Below are 13,297 nucleotides of genomic sequence, written 5' to 3'. Positions count from 1 at the left end.
TTTCATAACAACAATGCCAATTGCTTCAGCCAAAATGCTAAAGCCAGGAGTAACACCCTCAGAAAGAATCTGTGTGCAGGACATCGGTAATACCTGATCAAGGCACCAAAACCACAGTCTACTGCTTCCTTTATTAGTTTTCTCAATCTCTGTATGTCCTGGCCCTGTCAGCTTCCCAATGGAATTACAGGAATGTCCCCCACCCCTTTCTGAAGAGTTGAAGGGAATCACAAACAAGCAGTCGGTCAGGCTGGTCAACATGGCCACACCCCTTTGGCTCGTGACCCCACCCTTATGGCACCCGGCCCCGCCCACCACCAGCTCTGGGAGGGAGAAGGGGGAGGAGACTCACGGCAGTGCTGGAGTACCTGCCAAGCTGAGCCTGTCAGTGTTGACACCTGTACCTGCGGACACACCTGCAGACTGCGGGAGGCACCTGCCCCAGCTGAGAGGGTTCGTTTCAGAGAGTCACACACTGGGCTACACTGAAATAAGAAAGGAGCGCGTGTTCCCAAGGACTGCACTCAGACAGGTTAGCTCTGTGCTTCTTTGCTTTCTTCCACTGTGCCAGCTGCTCAGGGGCAGGCAAGAGCTGGTGTTCGGAGAGCTTGAGTGGGCTGCAGCGTTCCTCAAAGCCGAGATATTTGGTAGTTGTTGGTGCGTGCCCTGAGAGACAGGTGCAGCAGGGCTGAGGTGAGTCAGGTTGGAGGACTGAGCAGAGGAGTGAGAGAGAGGCAGCCGAACAGGTCTGTCTGCGCGGGTGTTCAAGGGCGGGTTGGAGAAGTTTCCCAGCGATCCCCTCCCTGCTCCTTGTGTGCGGTCGCAGGAGTGTTCTCTGGGTTTGGATTTTGAATATGGAGAGTGGAGAGTCTGCCTTTCAGAGTCTTCTCTAGCTGCTCCTGCTGTCTGTCTGCCAGCCCAGTGCTTAGAGTCCATGGATGGGTCCCCAGGATTCGGGGTGGAAACAGGCCACTGGGGGTCCTGTCAATGGATGGTTCTTCTCTGCCTGAACGAGTTTGAATGTGCTCGTGCTCCAGCTGTCTGTGGATGGTGGCTCCGCGAAAGATAAAGATTGAAACACTAGTTGGGGATTGATGAGGGGGGCAATGCGTTATGATTCAGTAGGACTAAGGGATCGGGTCCTGAGGAGTTGTCAGGGTCTCTGGTTCACCCCCAGGACAGACTGCAGCTGTCCTGCGAGGAGTCCTCTCTGTGCCAGCTGGGGCGCTGTGTGACGCCCCTCTGCAGGCTGTTCGTGTCGGCGCCCGCAGGAAACTGGGGGTATGGCCCCGTCCCTCAGCGTCCGCACCCCAGCAGGGGGCCGCGGTTTTGCTCATCGGCTTTGTGGGAGAGAGGTGGCGCAGCAGCGGAGAGATGGGACCCGCTGCTGGGAAGGCAGCGAGACGGGTTAGGGCACAGGAGGGAGGGCTGCTGTCAGATTCCATTCTTTCCCATTACTTTAATTACTTAAAGTACTTTTATTTAAGTATTACTTAAATAAATCCCCAGAGGATGAAGGATGAAGACAAGACCCACCTGAAAGAGAAGGAAAATCCCATCAATGCGTGTTGGAGTTTTATTTCGCGATACTGGCAGAAAAGAGCAGGCTGGGGCAATGCCCCTGGGGGCAGGCTGTTGGAATACCCCACAGCTGTTCAGGGGGTGTGTGGGAGACAGGAACTGACTCTTCACATCTCAGTCTCAGTCTTCCCTGGTAGAAGCAGGGCACCGTAACCTGTTCGCGCCAGTCTGGCTGGCATTGCACAATAGCTGGGCTGCTTCCCTTTTTACAGAAGCTGTTGTGTGGCTGCTGATTTGGTTGCCTTGCGCCACGGCCCAGGCAGTTTGCCTGGACATTGCATGTAAATCGCTGTCGGTGTCTCTTCGTCTCAAACTCTGGCGACAAGCACTTGGACACTCCCTCGTGGAAACCAAAGACACTGCCTGCTGACAGACAGTTTAATGTGCAAGGGACAGTGCTCAAACAGCACAGCCGAATCAGGCTTCTCTCACTCCCAACGGGCGCCGACTTGTTTATTGGGAACCGAGCCTGTTGGAAGTGTAAGCCTGGGGAAGTGTGTTGTTGTGAGTTCTCACAGCAATTCAGTCTTTCACTAAACTTGAACTGGGCTTTCAGAATATATTCCTCATCCTGCATTGTTATTACCTCTTCATTATTACCAAGTTTGATTCCTCTCTACAGTGATACCAGCAAGATCTACCGGAGTGTATGTCTGCAAAGCCTTGCAGGAAATTATGGGCTGGTTAAGGGATTTGGTCCTCTGAGGTTTTTAAGACCAGAAAAGTACAAACAAGAGGAGGCCATTTGGATCATCTAGTCCATCTTTTTAGTTGCTAATTCAATGATACAAGGACTTCATCTTGAAAGACACCAGGGTATCAGTTTCTGGGTGTATAGAGCTACATAGCTCTTTCTATATTCTCACAACCCTTTGGGTATAGAAGTGCCTTGTATTCTGTTTGAATTGCACTTCCACATAGTTGCCACTTACCCCTTCAGTGCCTAAGGGCAATGTCACCAGGTCAGAGGCTGTGTATTTCCTCACTGTTAAAGGTGTGGCATGGCGCAGTCTATGTCCCTGTGCAAACCTGACAGCAGACTCTGCCTATGCAAAACCTCCCGATAAGTCACCCATGCCAAGATCCCTGTACATCCTCCATTCAAATCACCTGCCTCTGGCTCACTGCACCTGAAATGTATGGAGTCCTTTAAAATGGATTGTCCACCCTTGTAGCTTGTAAGGAAGTGCCCAGAGTAGGGCCAAGCCTTGGGTGAGGGGGTGGTTATCCTAAAGATCCAGATTAAAATACTCCCCAGCTCACTCCATGTTTTACCCGCTGTATAAGCATCTACATCAGGCCCTGCACAGTACACAAACTCAAAGTTGATGCATGCCGCTGTGTTTGTGCATGCTCCGCTTTGTGCTTGGTGCTTTGTCCTCATCTTTTTCCCATGGGGCATAGCGCTGTCCACATTTTCTGTGGGTGTTGGCAAGGGCATCTCTGTGAATTCAGATGCTGCAGCCGAAGATAGGATCTGCTTGATGACAGAGGAAGAGAGGGGAAAGAGGTGGACGGGTACAAGTGGATAGAGGAACAGGAAGGGAGGGATTTATTTATTGCAATATGCTACAGATGTATGTGTGTGAGGGTGTGCAGGGGTGTTGTGAGTTCCTTCCCACAGAATGTGGCCAGACTGGCTGGGCAGCATATCTGGAATACTGTGATTCTGGGGAATGCAGAACATATTTCTCCAGTGGCGACACTATCAGTCGGAAGATCGGGGTGTGTACCTGATGGCTTTCCAGCCCTCCTGCTCTGTACAGAGGACCTCTTACTGCTCTCCTTTTCAAAATCTCACCCTGGATTCTTGCCCCTTTCCTGATGTGAAAGTCCAGCACAGAGCTGAATGATAAAGCGCAGAGACCCTGTGGGGAATTGTGCCAAAACAAGGGGCTGATAGATGTGTAGCACAAGCATGGGACAACCATGGTCAGCTGTTTAACCATACAAAGCTATTACTATGACTTACTCCAGGATCCTGGCTTCGGGGTTGTTGCCAGTATAACCAGTACTTGCTCTTGATATAACAGAACCAGATGATCATGATAGGCTGAGGTGTGGCCTTTCTGATGCCCTGGTGCCTGTTCTCCCTACAGTATATCCTCTCCGGTGTTTCTCTATGTGGGAACTGCTCTGGAGCTCTTCTGGGCCAGTCCAGTCTTTGCTGTGATCGCGCTGCCTCCTGTCTTGTTTCCACAAGATCATTCTGATCTGCCCATGTGTAGTACATATTGGTACTAATAGTACCAATATCAGTTTATGGGGGTTTTCCCAGTTTTCCAAGCGACACTTCCTCATGGCCCCCTCCCACTCTGTGTTGCAGCGGTTCAACTGAAGGCTCTTCGCTGATCCACAGGGACTGGCTGGTACAATGCAGAAAGGTGAGTTTCATGTCCATCGCATACCACCTGCCAGCACAAAACACAGCTTTCTCCTGTCCTAAATTACGACCCAAGACTCAGTCTTGTGGTGGAGTGGTACTGCAGTAGCTAGCTCTGTTTCCTCACAGAACCAGGGTTCTGGGTTTGATTGGGACTTTCAGCACCTGTTGGTGTGGAGTTCACATGTTCTCCCAGTGTATGTTTGGTTATTGGCTGGATGCTCCTGTTAACTGATTCAAGAAAGATTCCATTTTGCAACTAATCAATCTGCACAACACTCAAAGAGATAATAAATGAAGCAGGTGTCACCCCAAGTAGTTCAAAGAAAATACCACAAACCTGATTAACAACTGGTTGCTGGGAGATGAGACGGTTAATGTCATTGGCCACTATCATATTTCAAAGAGTTCTTTACAACTGGGAATGTTTACAGTGATACAATAGTTTCTTACTAATACAAGTGCTTAGCTTAGGTATTAGATGACACTACCCTTAAAAATAGAGCCTGTTAGTCATATCTTACATTTTACTAAGGAATATATATTATGCAATATAGGATATGTAAAATAATACATTTATTGTAGCTTAGTGGAACTGGTAAAGGATTATAACTAAGAGAACTGAGTTTGTGTTTTTTATTTAGGTTGCATTTTGTCACAAAGTCAGACTGCCACCCCAGCTTCTGAGTGCTTTTACACAGGCACAGATTATTTGCATATTTGTATCGTTGATCAATTGCATATATTGATCGTTCTGTTAAGATCATTCTCAGCTATTATATTATCATCTTCAACTTTCATTATGTCAAACATTTACTTGCATGGGCATCATAAAAATACATTCCATCACATTAGAAGATCTGGAGAATTAAGGTTGCTGAGATGCTTGTGTGTCTGTGTCTCTTGAGTTTGTCTATCTCTTACGTCTGTGTCTTCAGTTGCCTGAGTCTCTTGAGTTTCTCTCTCTTAACCTCTGTGTGTGCCTGTGTCTTTTGAATTTTTGTGTGTCTTATGTTTGTGTGTCTTCGGTGTGCCGGTGTGCCTTAACCTCCTGAGTTTGCCTGTGTCTTGAGCACGTCGCTGTGTTTAGAGTGCCTCTGTGTTTTGTGTCTCGAGTCTGTCTGTCAGTAGGCCCATGCGTGTTTGTGTGTTAGCAGAACGCAGTGGACTGCCAGCGGCAGACAGACAGGCGGTGTTAAGGACGACGAAGGTCCGTGCCACACTGAAGGGCGACCAGAGCTGGATACAGCACCGCAGCACCTCCCAGGAGCAGGAAGAGGAGAAACCATGGTAACCTGGGAAGACAGGGAGAGTGAATTTAGGCATGTGGGTGAAAGTCAGTGTATCTGCATACGCTCCACATTTGAACTGTGAAACAGTGGTTTTTGGCATCTCAGCTGAGGGTCTGCTATCTTGAGTCGTCGTAAGAGTCACTTTGCCTCTGTGTGTTGCTCTGATGGCATCCTCCTCTCTGCAGGATAACAGAAGTGAGGGAACGTCGGAATAATGGAGCCTTAGCTGAGCCCACTGTCGCTTCAACCCCCTCTGAAAGGTATCCAGACTGGCATTTACTGTACCTAGAACTGTAGATACAGTTGAGCAGCAATGGTCTGAATGAATGAATGAAAGCCAGGCTAGTGGAACTTGTTAACTAGATAGTAACTGAACAAGATTTTTAGAAGCAGAGAGGAAGAGGAAGGTGACTTTTGTTCCTTGTTCTCCCAACAGCCCGAGGCCAGTCTCTCCTGGATATCTGATCAGGTCAGTGTTTCTCCTGGTCTTGCATTGTCTTGTTTGTAATAAGGCTGACGGACCCACTGTGCGACAGCATATTTAAAAAAAAATTAGTAGTCATTAAAAAATATTCTCACACTACTAGAAAAGCATAATCAGAGCATTGAACTCTAACTGAGGCTGGAAACAAGAAGGCTAATTGAAACTCGAGAGGCAGCTCACTTATTTCTCATGAGCAGTTAAGTTCCAGCTGTCCCTTAATGCTCAGTCTGCACAAAACCAGATACCTGCTCAACCAGTCACATCGCTTGTTTTGGGTATATAATTGCTGCTAGACTGTACATATCTGCAGTCCGCAGTGCTGTACCACAAGGTTTAGCATTCAGGAGCTTCAGAGTGAAATGATTCTGTTGTGGCAATGCTGTACACATGCATGGACAGGTAGAAGCTAAGGGGAAGGGAATTTAAGGCTGAGAACAGGTGGCACTTTACACAAAGGGTGGAGGACCTACCCAGCTGGTGCCATGACCTCGGTCAAGAAACACCTGGATGAGAAACCTAGGCCAAACACGCTGGATAGGCCAAGTGGAAAACCTTCCTTATTGTTTTGTTCCTGTCCTGTATCGTTTTTTTAAGAGGGGTTTTCACAAAAACGGATTCCCAGAAGGACCCATCCTCCTCCAGCGCTAACAACCACGGCTCCAGGTCAGCTGACCACACTGCGCCAGGGTACTGGGGTCTGGGGGTGGGAGGGTCAGGCAGGGCCAGACTGAGGGACATCCTACTTCCTTCCTGAGAGTTGGCCATGGAGCACTTGCCCGGCATTTCTGTAGTTACCCTATGAGTATGCTGTTCACATCATCCATTTTTCTACTATTTCCAAGGCTCTTTAGCCTTTTGTGGTTTAATGTATCCTTCTGTTGGTGGCTACGAACCACATCAAGCCTTCCTGAAGCCACCCAGAGAACTGGTGTCATCAGGGTCAAAGGTCATCACATCACAGACAACAGTCCCGCCACTGAGAGGTATGGAGCATGTGGAAGGATTGAGCCCACTCATCATGTCTCTCTGTCTCAACAGCGCCGATATCCCCAAGAGCACAACCAGCAAATATGTGCCTGTCACCAAGAAGTCCACAGACGAATACAAGAAAATGTGAGTGCGGTCCCAGACCTCACTCCCTCCCCCTTCCTCTTTTCGTTCCTCTCACTCACACAGCCTCCTCCTATAAAGACTGGTGTCAGGCTGTATTTTACAACATGGCAGCGCACTGTGTGTCGGGGGTGACTGTGTGATTTTGGATGTGTATGCGGAGGGCACAGGTGTGACAGTTGTGTGCCTTGTTTCAGAGCTCCTCACGGTGTGCGACATCAGTTGTCTGGCGCCGCCCAGGACGAGCCCACAGTGTCCCCTGAGGAGCACAGCAAAAGGTTAGGCAAGCCTGTGGGGTTAGCCAACTCGTCTTTGTCTATGATGCAGCTTGTCGAGAGGTCAAAGGTCAAAGAGCTCTACTGGCTTGAGGTCATTGCGAAATAGTAAGGTCAAAGGTCGGGGATGACTTTAGCAGCTGATGAACAATGATCTGGCATTATTATTGTAGTTTATTTACCCCCTGAATAACCCTCTTCCTACACACCCCATCCTCCTTTCTTCTTCTGCTCCCTGCTGTCTTTCTCACCCCCCACCATCCGTCTGTCTCCGCAGGACAGAGGCTGCCAGCAGCGTCCTGCGCAGCTCGGGCACCAAGCAGCGCTCTTACGTCCTGTCAGCCGCCAAGAAATACGAGTGAGTCCGTGTGCCTGCCTGTCCGTACTGGGTGCACACAGTGGGGGTGTAGTGGTTAAAGCTCTGGACTCTTGGCTGGGTGGACAGGGGTTCACATCCCAGCTGGGGATGCTACTGTTGTCCCTTGAGCATTGTATAGCCCTCAAATTTGTACCCAGCTGTATGAATGGGCAGCAGAATTGGTATTTCATCAATCAGATGCAATCTCAGTAAGCTTTAAAAAAAACAAACAACCCTAAAAGTGTGTTGTCTTGACAGATTGTTATAAACTTCATCTCTCACTCATCTTGGTCTGTCTGGTCCTTATGTGCTTATTCCCTTTCAGGAGTATTGAAAAAACACAAAGCTCGGATGTACAGCCAGCTCTTTCTTTCAAGGCTAAAAGGTGAGGTTTTATTGTGCTGAAGGTCATCTTCTGAAAATGTACAGAATATTCGGTAGCAATGGTGTTTAGTGTAACATTTTCTTTTTACCAGGCTAGGTCAGCTAATCACTGGCTACTCTTTGTAGCTGTTTGTCCTGTCATTTATTGGCAAAACAGAATATTGCTAAATGGAGGAGTGTTAAACGTGTTTCTGCTATGTTTTACGTTCCACATATTGTTGCTCTCATTAAAGAACCTGTTCTGCAGGTGGCTAGTGCACCTGTTTTATTAGAGTCTGATACCTGATCCCTGTTTATTTTTTCTTAATGAGGATTCACAGAAAGGTTTGAGTGCAGTGCAAAGTAAAATGTGACGGGCAGGTTTAACAACTGCATGAAAATTATTGTCATGCTCTAAACTAAACCAATTATGGTAACAATGCTTTTGCTGGCTCATTGGGTTCAGGGACATCGTTAATGTTGAGTGATCAACTGCTAGGTTAAATGGCGCAGATTCATGTCACGTATGTATCATGTGTGTGTAACCAGGGTGGAGTTTAACGATGAGGATGAGCGATCCCCCTCCAAGAGCCCCGAAAGCAGCACCCCGCCGATCGCCCCTGTCCCTGAGCCCCAAAAGACATCCCCTGTTCCCCAGCCAAAGTGAGTCTCCAAGAACCACACCTCTCTCTGCTCTCTTTCTCCTTCCTCCTTCTCTTTGCTTACTCCCTCACTTCCTCCTTCTAGAATCACGTCCAGCTAACCTGTGTGTCTTTGGCGGGTTTATTGCCAGCAGCCATATCACCCTGCAACTCACAGCTGGCAGTCCACTCACTTTGCCCCAGTTCAGTGATGGGGACACTATATTGTAGAGAAGACACTGTCCTTCAGATGAGACATACAACCGAGGTCCTGACTCGCTGTGGTCATTAGAAATCCCAAGGTGTTTCTTGAAAAGAGTAGGGGTGTAACCCCGGTGTCCTGGCTGAATTTCCCATTGGCCCCTGCCAATTGTGGCCTCCTAATAACCCCCATCTATGAACTGGCTTCATCACTCTGTTCTCCTCCCCACTGAGAGCTGGTGTATGGGGAGTGTACTGGTGCACTCTGGCTGCTGTTGCGTCATCCAGGTGAAGCCACACATTGGTGGTAGTGGAGGGGAGTCTCCATTACCTGTAAGTAGTAGTAGTAGTAGTAGTAGTAGTAGTAGTAGTTGTTGTAGTTGTAGTAGTAGTGAGTGGAGTGTCCAGAAAAATGCTATATAAGTGTAAGGAATTGTTATTTATTATTATTCCATATGCCTGACCTGTATATCCTGTATCACACTAGTTTAAACACCCACCCACTGTGAGTCTGTGGCAGGCTGATCCTCATTGTGCATCCTCACATCTGGACAGCAGGGTGGAGCAGTGGTCAGGGTTCTGGACTTGTAACTAGAAGGTTATGAGCCCAGATCCCAGGTGAACGCTGCTGTTGTAGCCTTGAGCAAGGTACCTCATCCAAATTGTTCCAGTAAAATGTAAGTTGCCTTTACCAGGTTGCTATCAGTCATAGATCATCAAGATATTAATATAAATCTCTGTAAATCTCTCTGTAGCATGCAGAAGCAGCCTGCTCCCGGCCCGCTTAGCAAGACCAGGTACGCTGAAATGTATTTGTTGGGGTTGGGGTTGATTAACATGGTAGAAACATGGGTTAGGTGGGTTAGGGTGGGAAAGGTCCTGGCTCAGCAGATCCAGTAGGAGTAGGGATAGATTGAAGAATTGAAACCTTGTTTCCAGGACATGGGTGGGTTACGATGAGAGTCACAGAGGGTGTTTTTATAAAAGAGGAGTGCCTTTTCTGATAAGAAGAATTTAAAAAAATGTGCTCATTCCTTACCAACCTATTCGGACCATTCGAATAGATGCTTTTAAGACTTTCTAGCTCCTCTGCCTACTTCTTTCTGTGCTTGTACATTGGACATTGGCCTTTCTTCTCTCTTTATTAGTTCCACAGCCACCAAAACAGGGCTGGACAGTCCACTGAAGACAGAGGGGGTATCTCCAGCAGTAAACCAGAAGAGGTACAATCTAGCTGGGGTCCTGAAGTCATGGGCCTTAAACAGTCTTGGGAGGATTAAAACCCTTCTGACGCTGGGTTCCCATGAAGAGTTATATTTCTTCTCAATCAGTGTAGACAAACATGGAGTGCATAGCCTGGATGCCCTTGCTCAGGCTCTCTCTGACCATTATATGTTGGAAATGGACAAAAATATTACAATATATTACAATATTTAAAAAAAACAGGGCTCTTGAGAAATGGATTCTAAAACAGTGCAGGCAAATCGAATAAGGACAATAATACCAAGAGGAGTTCACTACTGACTTTGAGAGTGTGTGTGGTTTTATAACTGCCCCCCTGGAGTCTCACACAACTAGAGCGAGAAAAGAGATCAGTGCTATAAGAAGGCATGAAGAAATTAAAAAACGCGAAATTAAATTCTGTCCTAGAAACCAGCATCATAAGGGATTTTAATCCTCATAGCAATTTACACAGGATAGAAGCTGTTTTAGGGCAAAATTCACTTTACTGAGCTTAATGTCAAGTTCCTATATCAAAGCAAATTTAGTCCAGTGCTGTATTTAAGATACACAGGACAAGACAAATGGAGAAATGGATCAGAGCTATTAGGAAGCTGAGCGCTGATTGATTGTACTGTGCATTTGTATATAACTGTATATACACAGTATGTGTGGCTAGGGGCAGGAGTTGTCATTTCTTGTCGTTTAGTGAGGGCATTTTCATCCTCTTTGTGCCTCTGTCCCTGTGCAGCTCTCAGGTGGTCAGTGACAAGGCCCCAGCTCCCAGGGACGACTTTGACAATGAGGATCTGGCCTCTCTCATCTCAGACAAGTACGTGCTTGTGTGCTCCTTGCTCCTTGCTTTGTGGGGCAGGTGTGTGGTGAACAGCAGGGGGCGTCAGAGTCCTGCTGCCTGCCTGCTGCCCATGTGGATAGTTAGAGCTAGGACGGTTAATGACAGCTTGCACATTAATGAAGATCTTTGCCACAGGCTGGCATCTATGCTTTCCTGCAATTCTGTTTAATCTCTGTCTTTCTCCCCTGTAGGACGGATGGGGCTCTGGTGAAGCCTGTTACCCCTAAAAGAGACACATGCAAACAGGACCCTTCTCCTGTGGCTGGCAGGTGGGCCACTGGAAATGTAGGGAACATCTAAGAAGTGTGCAAAAAACACATTGTGAATATGTGTGTTATATTAGGATTATATATGGACAGAGTAACAGCACTTTGATATGGCTGTGCTTTTTAATCCTGTACGTTATTACCTTGAGCTGAGCTAATGAAAAATTCTCGAGCTTCAGTTCAGTCCAGGTTATTTGTCATTTGCACAAGTGCAATTTAATGCTTATTTGCATGTGTGCTCCAATACAAAGATAATAAGGAAACACCAAACAAACACGGAACAGCAGAGGCAACAACAACAAGTTAAGTAACATACATCTTAAATGCAAGTCAGCACAAGTAGGGTGCAAAAAAATATACAGTACCATCAGTGTGAGTCAGTAGTAGAATTCAATAAAAATGGAGGTACCTGTCTTTATGCTCCTATAACGCTTACCAGAAGGAAGGGGAGAGAAAAGTGAGAAGCCAGGATTGTTTCCCATCCAGTAATTTTGCCCGAAACCAGTTTTTACTGACTTAAGTATGGGATTCAGTTTTTCCCCTATGTTGAAAGATAAATCCAGGATGAAGTGAAACAATTTTTAATTTAGTCCCTCGCCAGACTCAGAGATTCTCAGTTCTGTTATTTTTACCTCAAGATAAACTAATAGATAATAGATAGGCATGCTTTCAACATTAAGTTATGTTAGACTTTAGGGGAAGTAGGTACTAGCATTTCTCTATTCTGCTTCAGGCACTGCCTAGGAATAACAGTGTGGGTGTCTTTAGAGCTGAGAAAGCCCAGTGGCACAGTAGCATGGTTTACAGAACACTATTTGAGTTCATCCATTTCAGAACCCTGTAATTACATGATTACCAGTGTTCCAAGCCTTGAGAAAACTGAATTGTGATCAGTAACGTTTTTCATCTGCTGAATTAAGTAGTTCAGAAATAGTCTTCATTTCTGTTGTTGAGCAAATTACTTGCTTTCTTAATTGATCAATAACTTACAGATGTTCAGAAACTCAAAAAAATAAAAGGAAATTTGAACTGTAAAACATTCTGGATTGGGGCTGTCCAGGGTTAGATTGGAGACACTGAACATTACAGACCAGACTGGAAATGGTTTGTGCCTTATATAACAGAGATCCCTGCAGGCCAGCAAGCCCTATAGCAAGTGAGATCGTGTCTTGCTATCAGAGAGTTTTCCTCTACGATAACAATTCACTCTGTCTACAAGAATAAGAGCTTCCTCCCTGAGCTTTTGTTCCTTCTGTGTCCTCAGCACGCAGACACAGAAGCCGGCCAAGGACAGCAAGACTGCAGTCACCCTAGAACAACTGGCAGCAGATGTGATCCCCATTGACACCAGCACCAAGAGGTACTGGAGAGGAGAGGGAGGGACACTGTGACAGACTGGGGTACAGTGTCACTGTTCAACTACAGTAGGCTCTGAGAATGAATTTGCAATGAGGTACAATAGATGGTAGAAGACATACAGTGTTTTGATTTTTTATTTTGTAATCTCCTTTCTAATTCTCCTAGGTTTTTGATTCTCTGGTGACTGTTGTTTTTTAAGTTTTACTGGTCTTCATTGTTGAGCAAGAGGGCTATCAAGCTGTTTTTACATTTGACCCTCAAATTCGCTTTTTGTAGCAGTTACCACGTTGTACCAGAGGGTGGCAGTATATTGACTATACTGTATAATTGGTAGCTCATTACCTGAAAGTGTTACAGGTCACTTCAGTAATAGAGAATTAATTGTAATAAGGATTTGTAGTGGTGTGTTTGAGGCAGTGTGTCCAACCTCTGTTCCAGACCTGGTTTAAGCTAGCCCAGGTTGAGTCGGGGCCTTTCACATGCTTCATTGACTGAAAGTGGCTGAGATTTGTCCTTCTAAATTTCTTCTCTCTATCGTAGCTCGTTGGACTCCAAGACTGACCCCTCTGGCACAAGCACAGTCACCAGCACTGTTACGAACACCAGGTACCTAAATTCTCATATTTGGTGCTTTCAGTGATAGTAATACCTGAATTAAATGTGTCATGAACTCTTTCTCTCAGCTTCTCAGACACCAAGACATAAGTACCTGAGATCTGAGCTTTGTTATTTTCAATGATAACAACAGTTGTATTTACTGTGGCACTTTCTCTCTCAGCTCCTCAGACACCAAGACAAATCCTTTCAGCACAAACGTAGTCACCCCAGCTGTCACTAAGACCAGGTACAGACTTTCTGTTAAAGCCCCTCTCTAAATGCTTTCAGATTACGCTGTGAAACTCTCTCA

At 46.4% G+C, this 13,297-nt stretch overlaps 1 protein-coding gene across 16 annotated transcripts in view; it reads left to right on the top strand.

Annotated features, from left to right (window-relative positions):
- Positions 1-387: 387 nt before the first annotated feature.
- The window catches only part of znf185 (zinc finger protein 185 with LIM domain), a 31,159-nt gene continuing 18,249 nt past the window's right edge, over positions 388-13,297 (top strand). For 12 of the 16 annotated variants that reach the window (XM_088924439.1, XM_088924440.1, XM_088924441.1 and 9 more), the window contains exons 1-18: positions 391-532; positions 3,908-3,965; positions 5,119-5,254; positions 5,442-5,516; positions 5,693-5,725; positions 6,335-6,403; positions 6,779-6,853; positions 7,048-7,128; positions 7,403-7,483; positions 7,809-7,868; positions 8,396-8,509; positions 9,444-9,485; positions 9,837-9,911; positions 10,661-10,741; positions 10,957-11,034; positions 12,296-12,391; positions 12,931-12,996; positions 13,169-13,234. In XM_088924439.1, the coding sequence (XP_088780565.1) occupies positions 3,956-3,965; positions 5,119-5,254; positions 5,442-5,516; positions 5,693-5,725; positions 6,335-6,403; positions 6,779-6,853; positions 7,048-7,128; positions 7,403-7,483; positions 7,809-7,868; positions 8,396-8,509; positions 9,444-9,485; positions 9,837-9,911; positions 10,661-10,741; positions 10,957-11,034; positions 12,296-12,391; positions 12,931-12,996; positions 13,169-13,234 (1,238 nt within the window). In that variant the 5' untranslated portion in view covers positions 391-532; positions 3,908-3,955. Of the gene's footprint in view, positions 533-3,907; positions 3,966-5,118; positions 5,255-5,441; positions 5,517-5,692; positions 5,726-6,334; positions 6,404-6,778; positions 6,854-7,047; positions 7,129-7,402; positions 7,484-7,808; positions 7,869-8,395; positions 8,510-9,443; positions 9,486-9,836; positions 9,912-10,660; positions 10,742-10,956; positions 11,035-12,295; positions 12,392-12,930; positions 12,997-13,168; positions 13,235-13,297 lie in introns of all 16 variants that reach the window. The other 4 variants (XM_088924438.1, XM_088924437.1, XM_088924449.1 and 1 more) reach the window with 4 other exon arrangements.

The sequence above is a fragment of the Atractosteus spatula genome, chromosome 9 (assembly GCF_055471065.1).
Source record: "Atractosteus spatula isolate fAtrSpa1 chromosome 9, fAtrSpa1.hap1, whole genome shotgun sequence".
NCBI lineage: Eukaryota > Metazoa > Chordata > Actinopteri > Semionotiformes > Lepisosteidae > Atractosteus > Atractosteus spatula.
The sequence above is the reverse complement of the archived record's forward strand: the minus strand, read 5'-3'. Positions and strand labels throughout refer to the sequence as shown.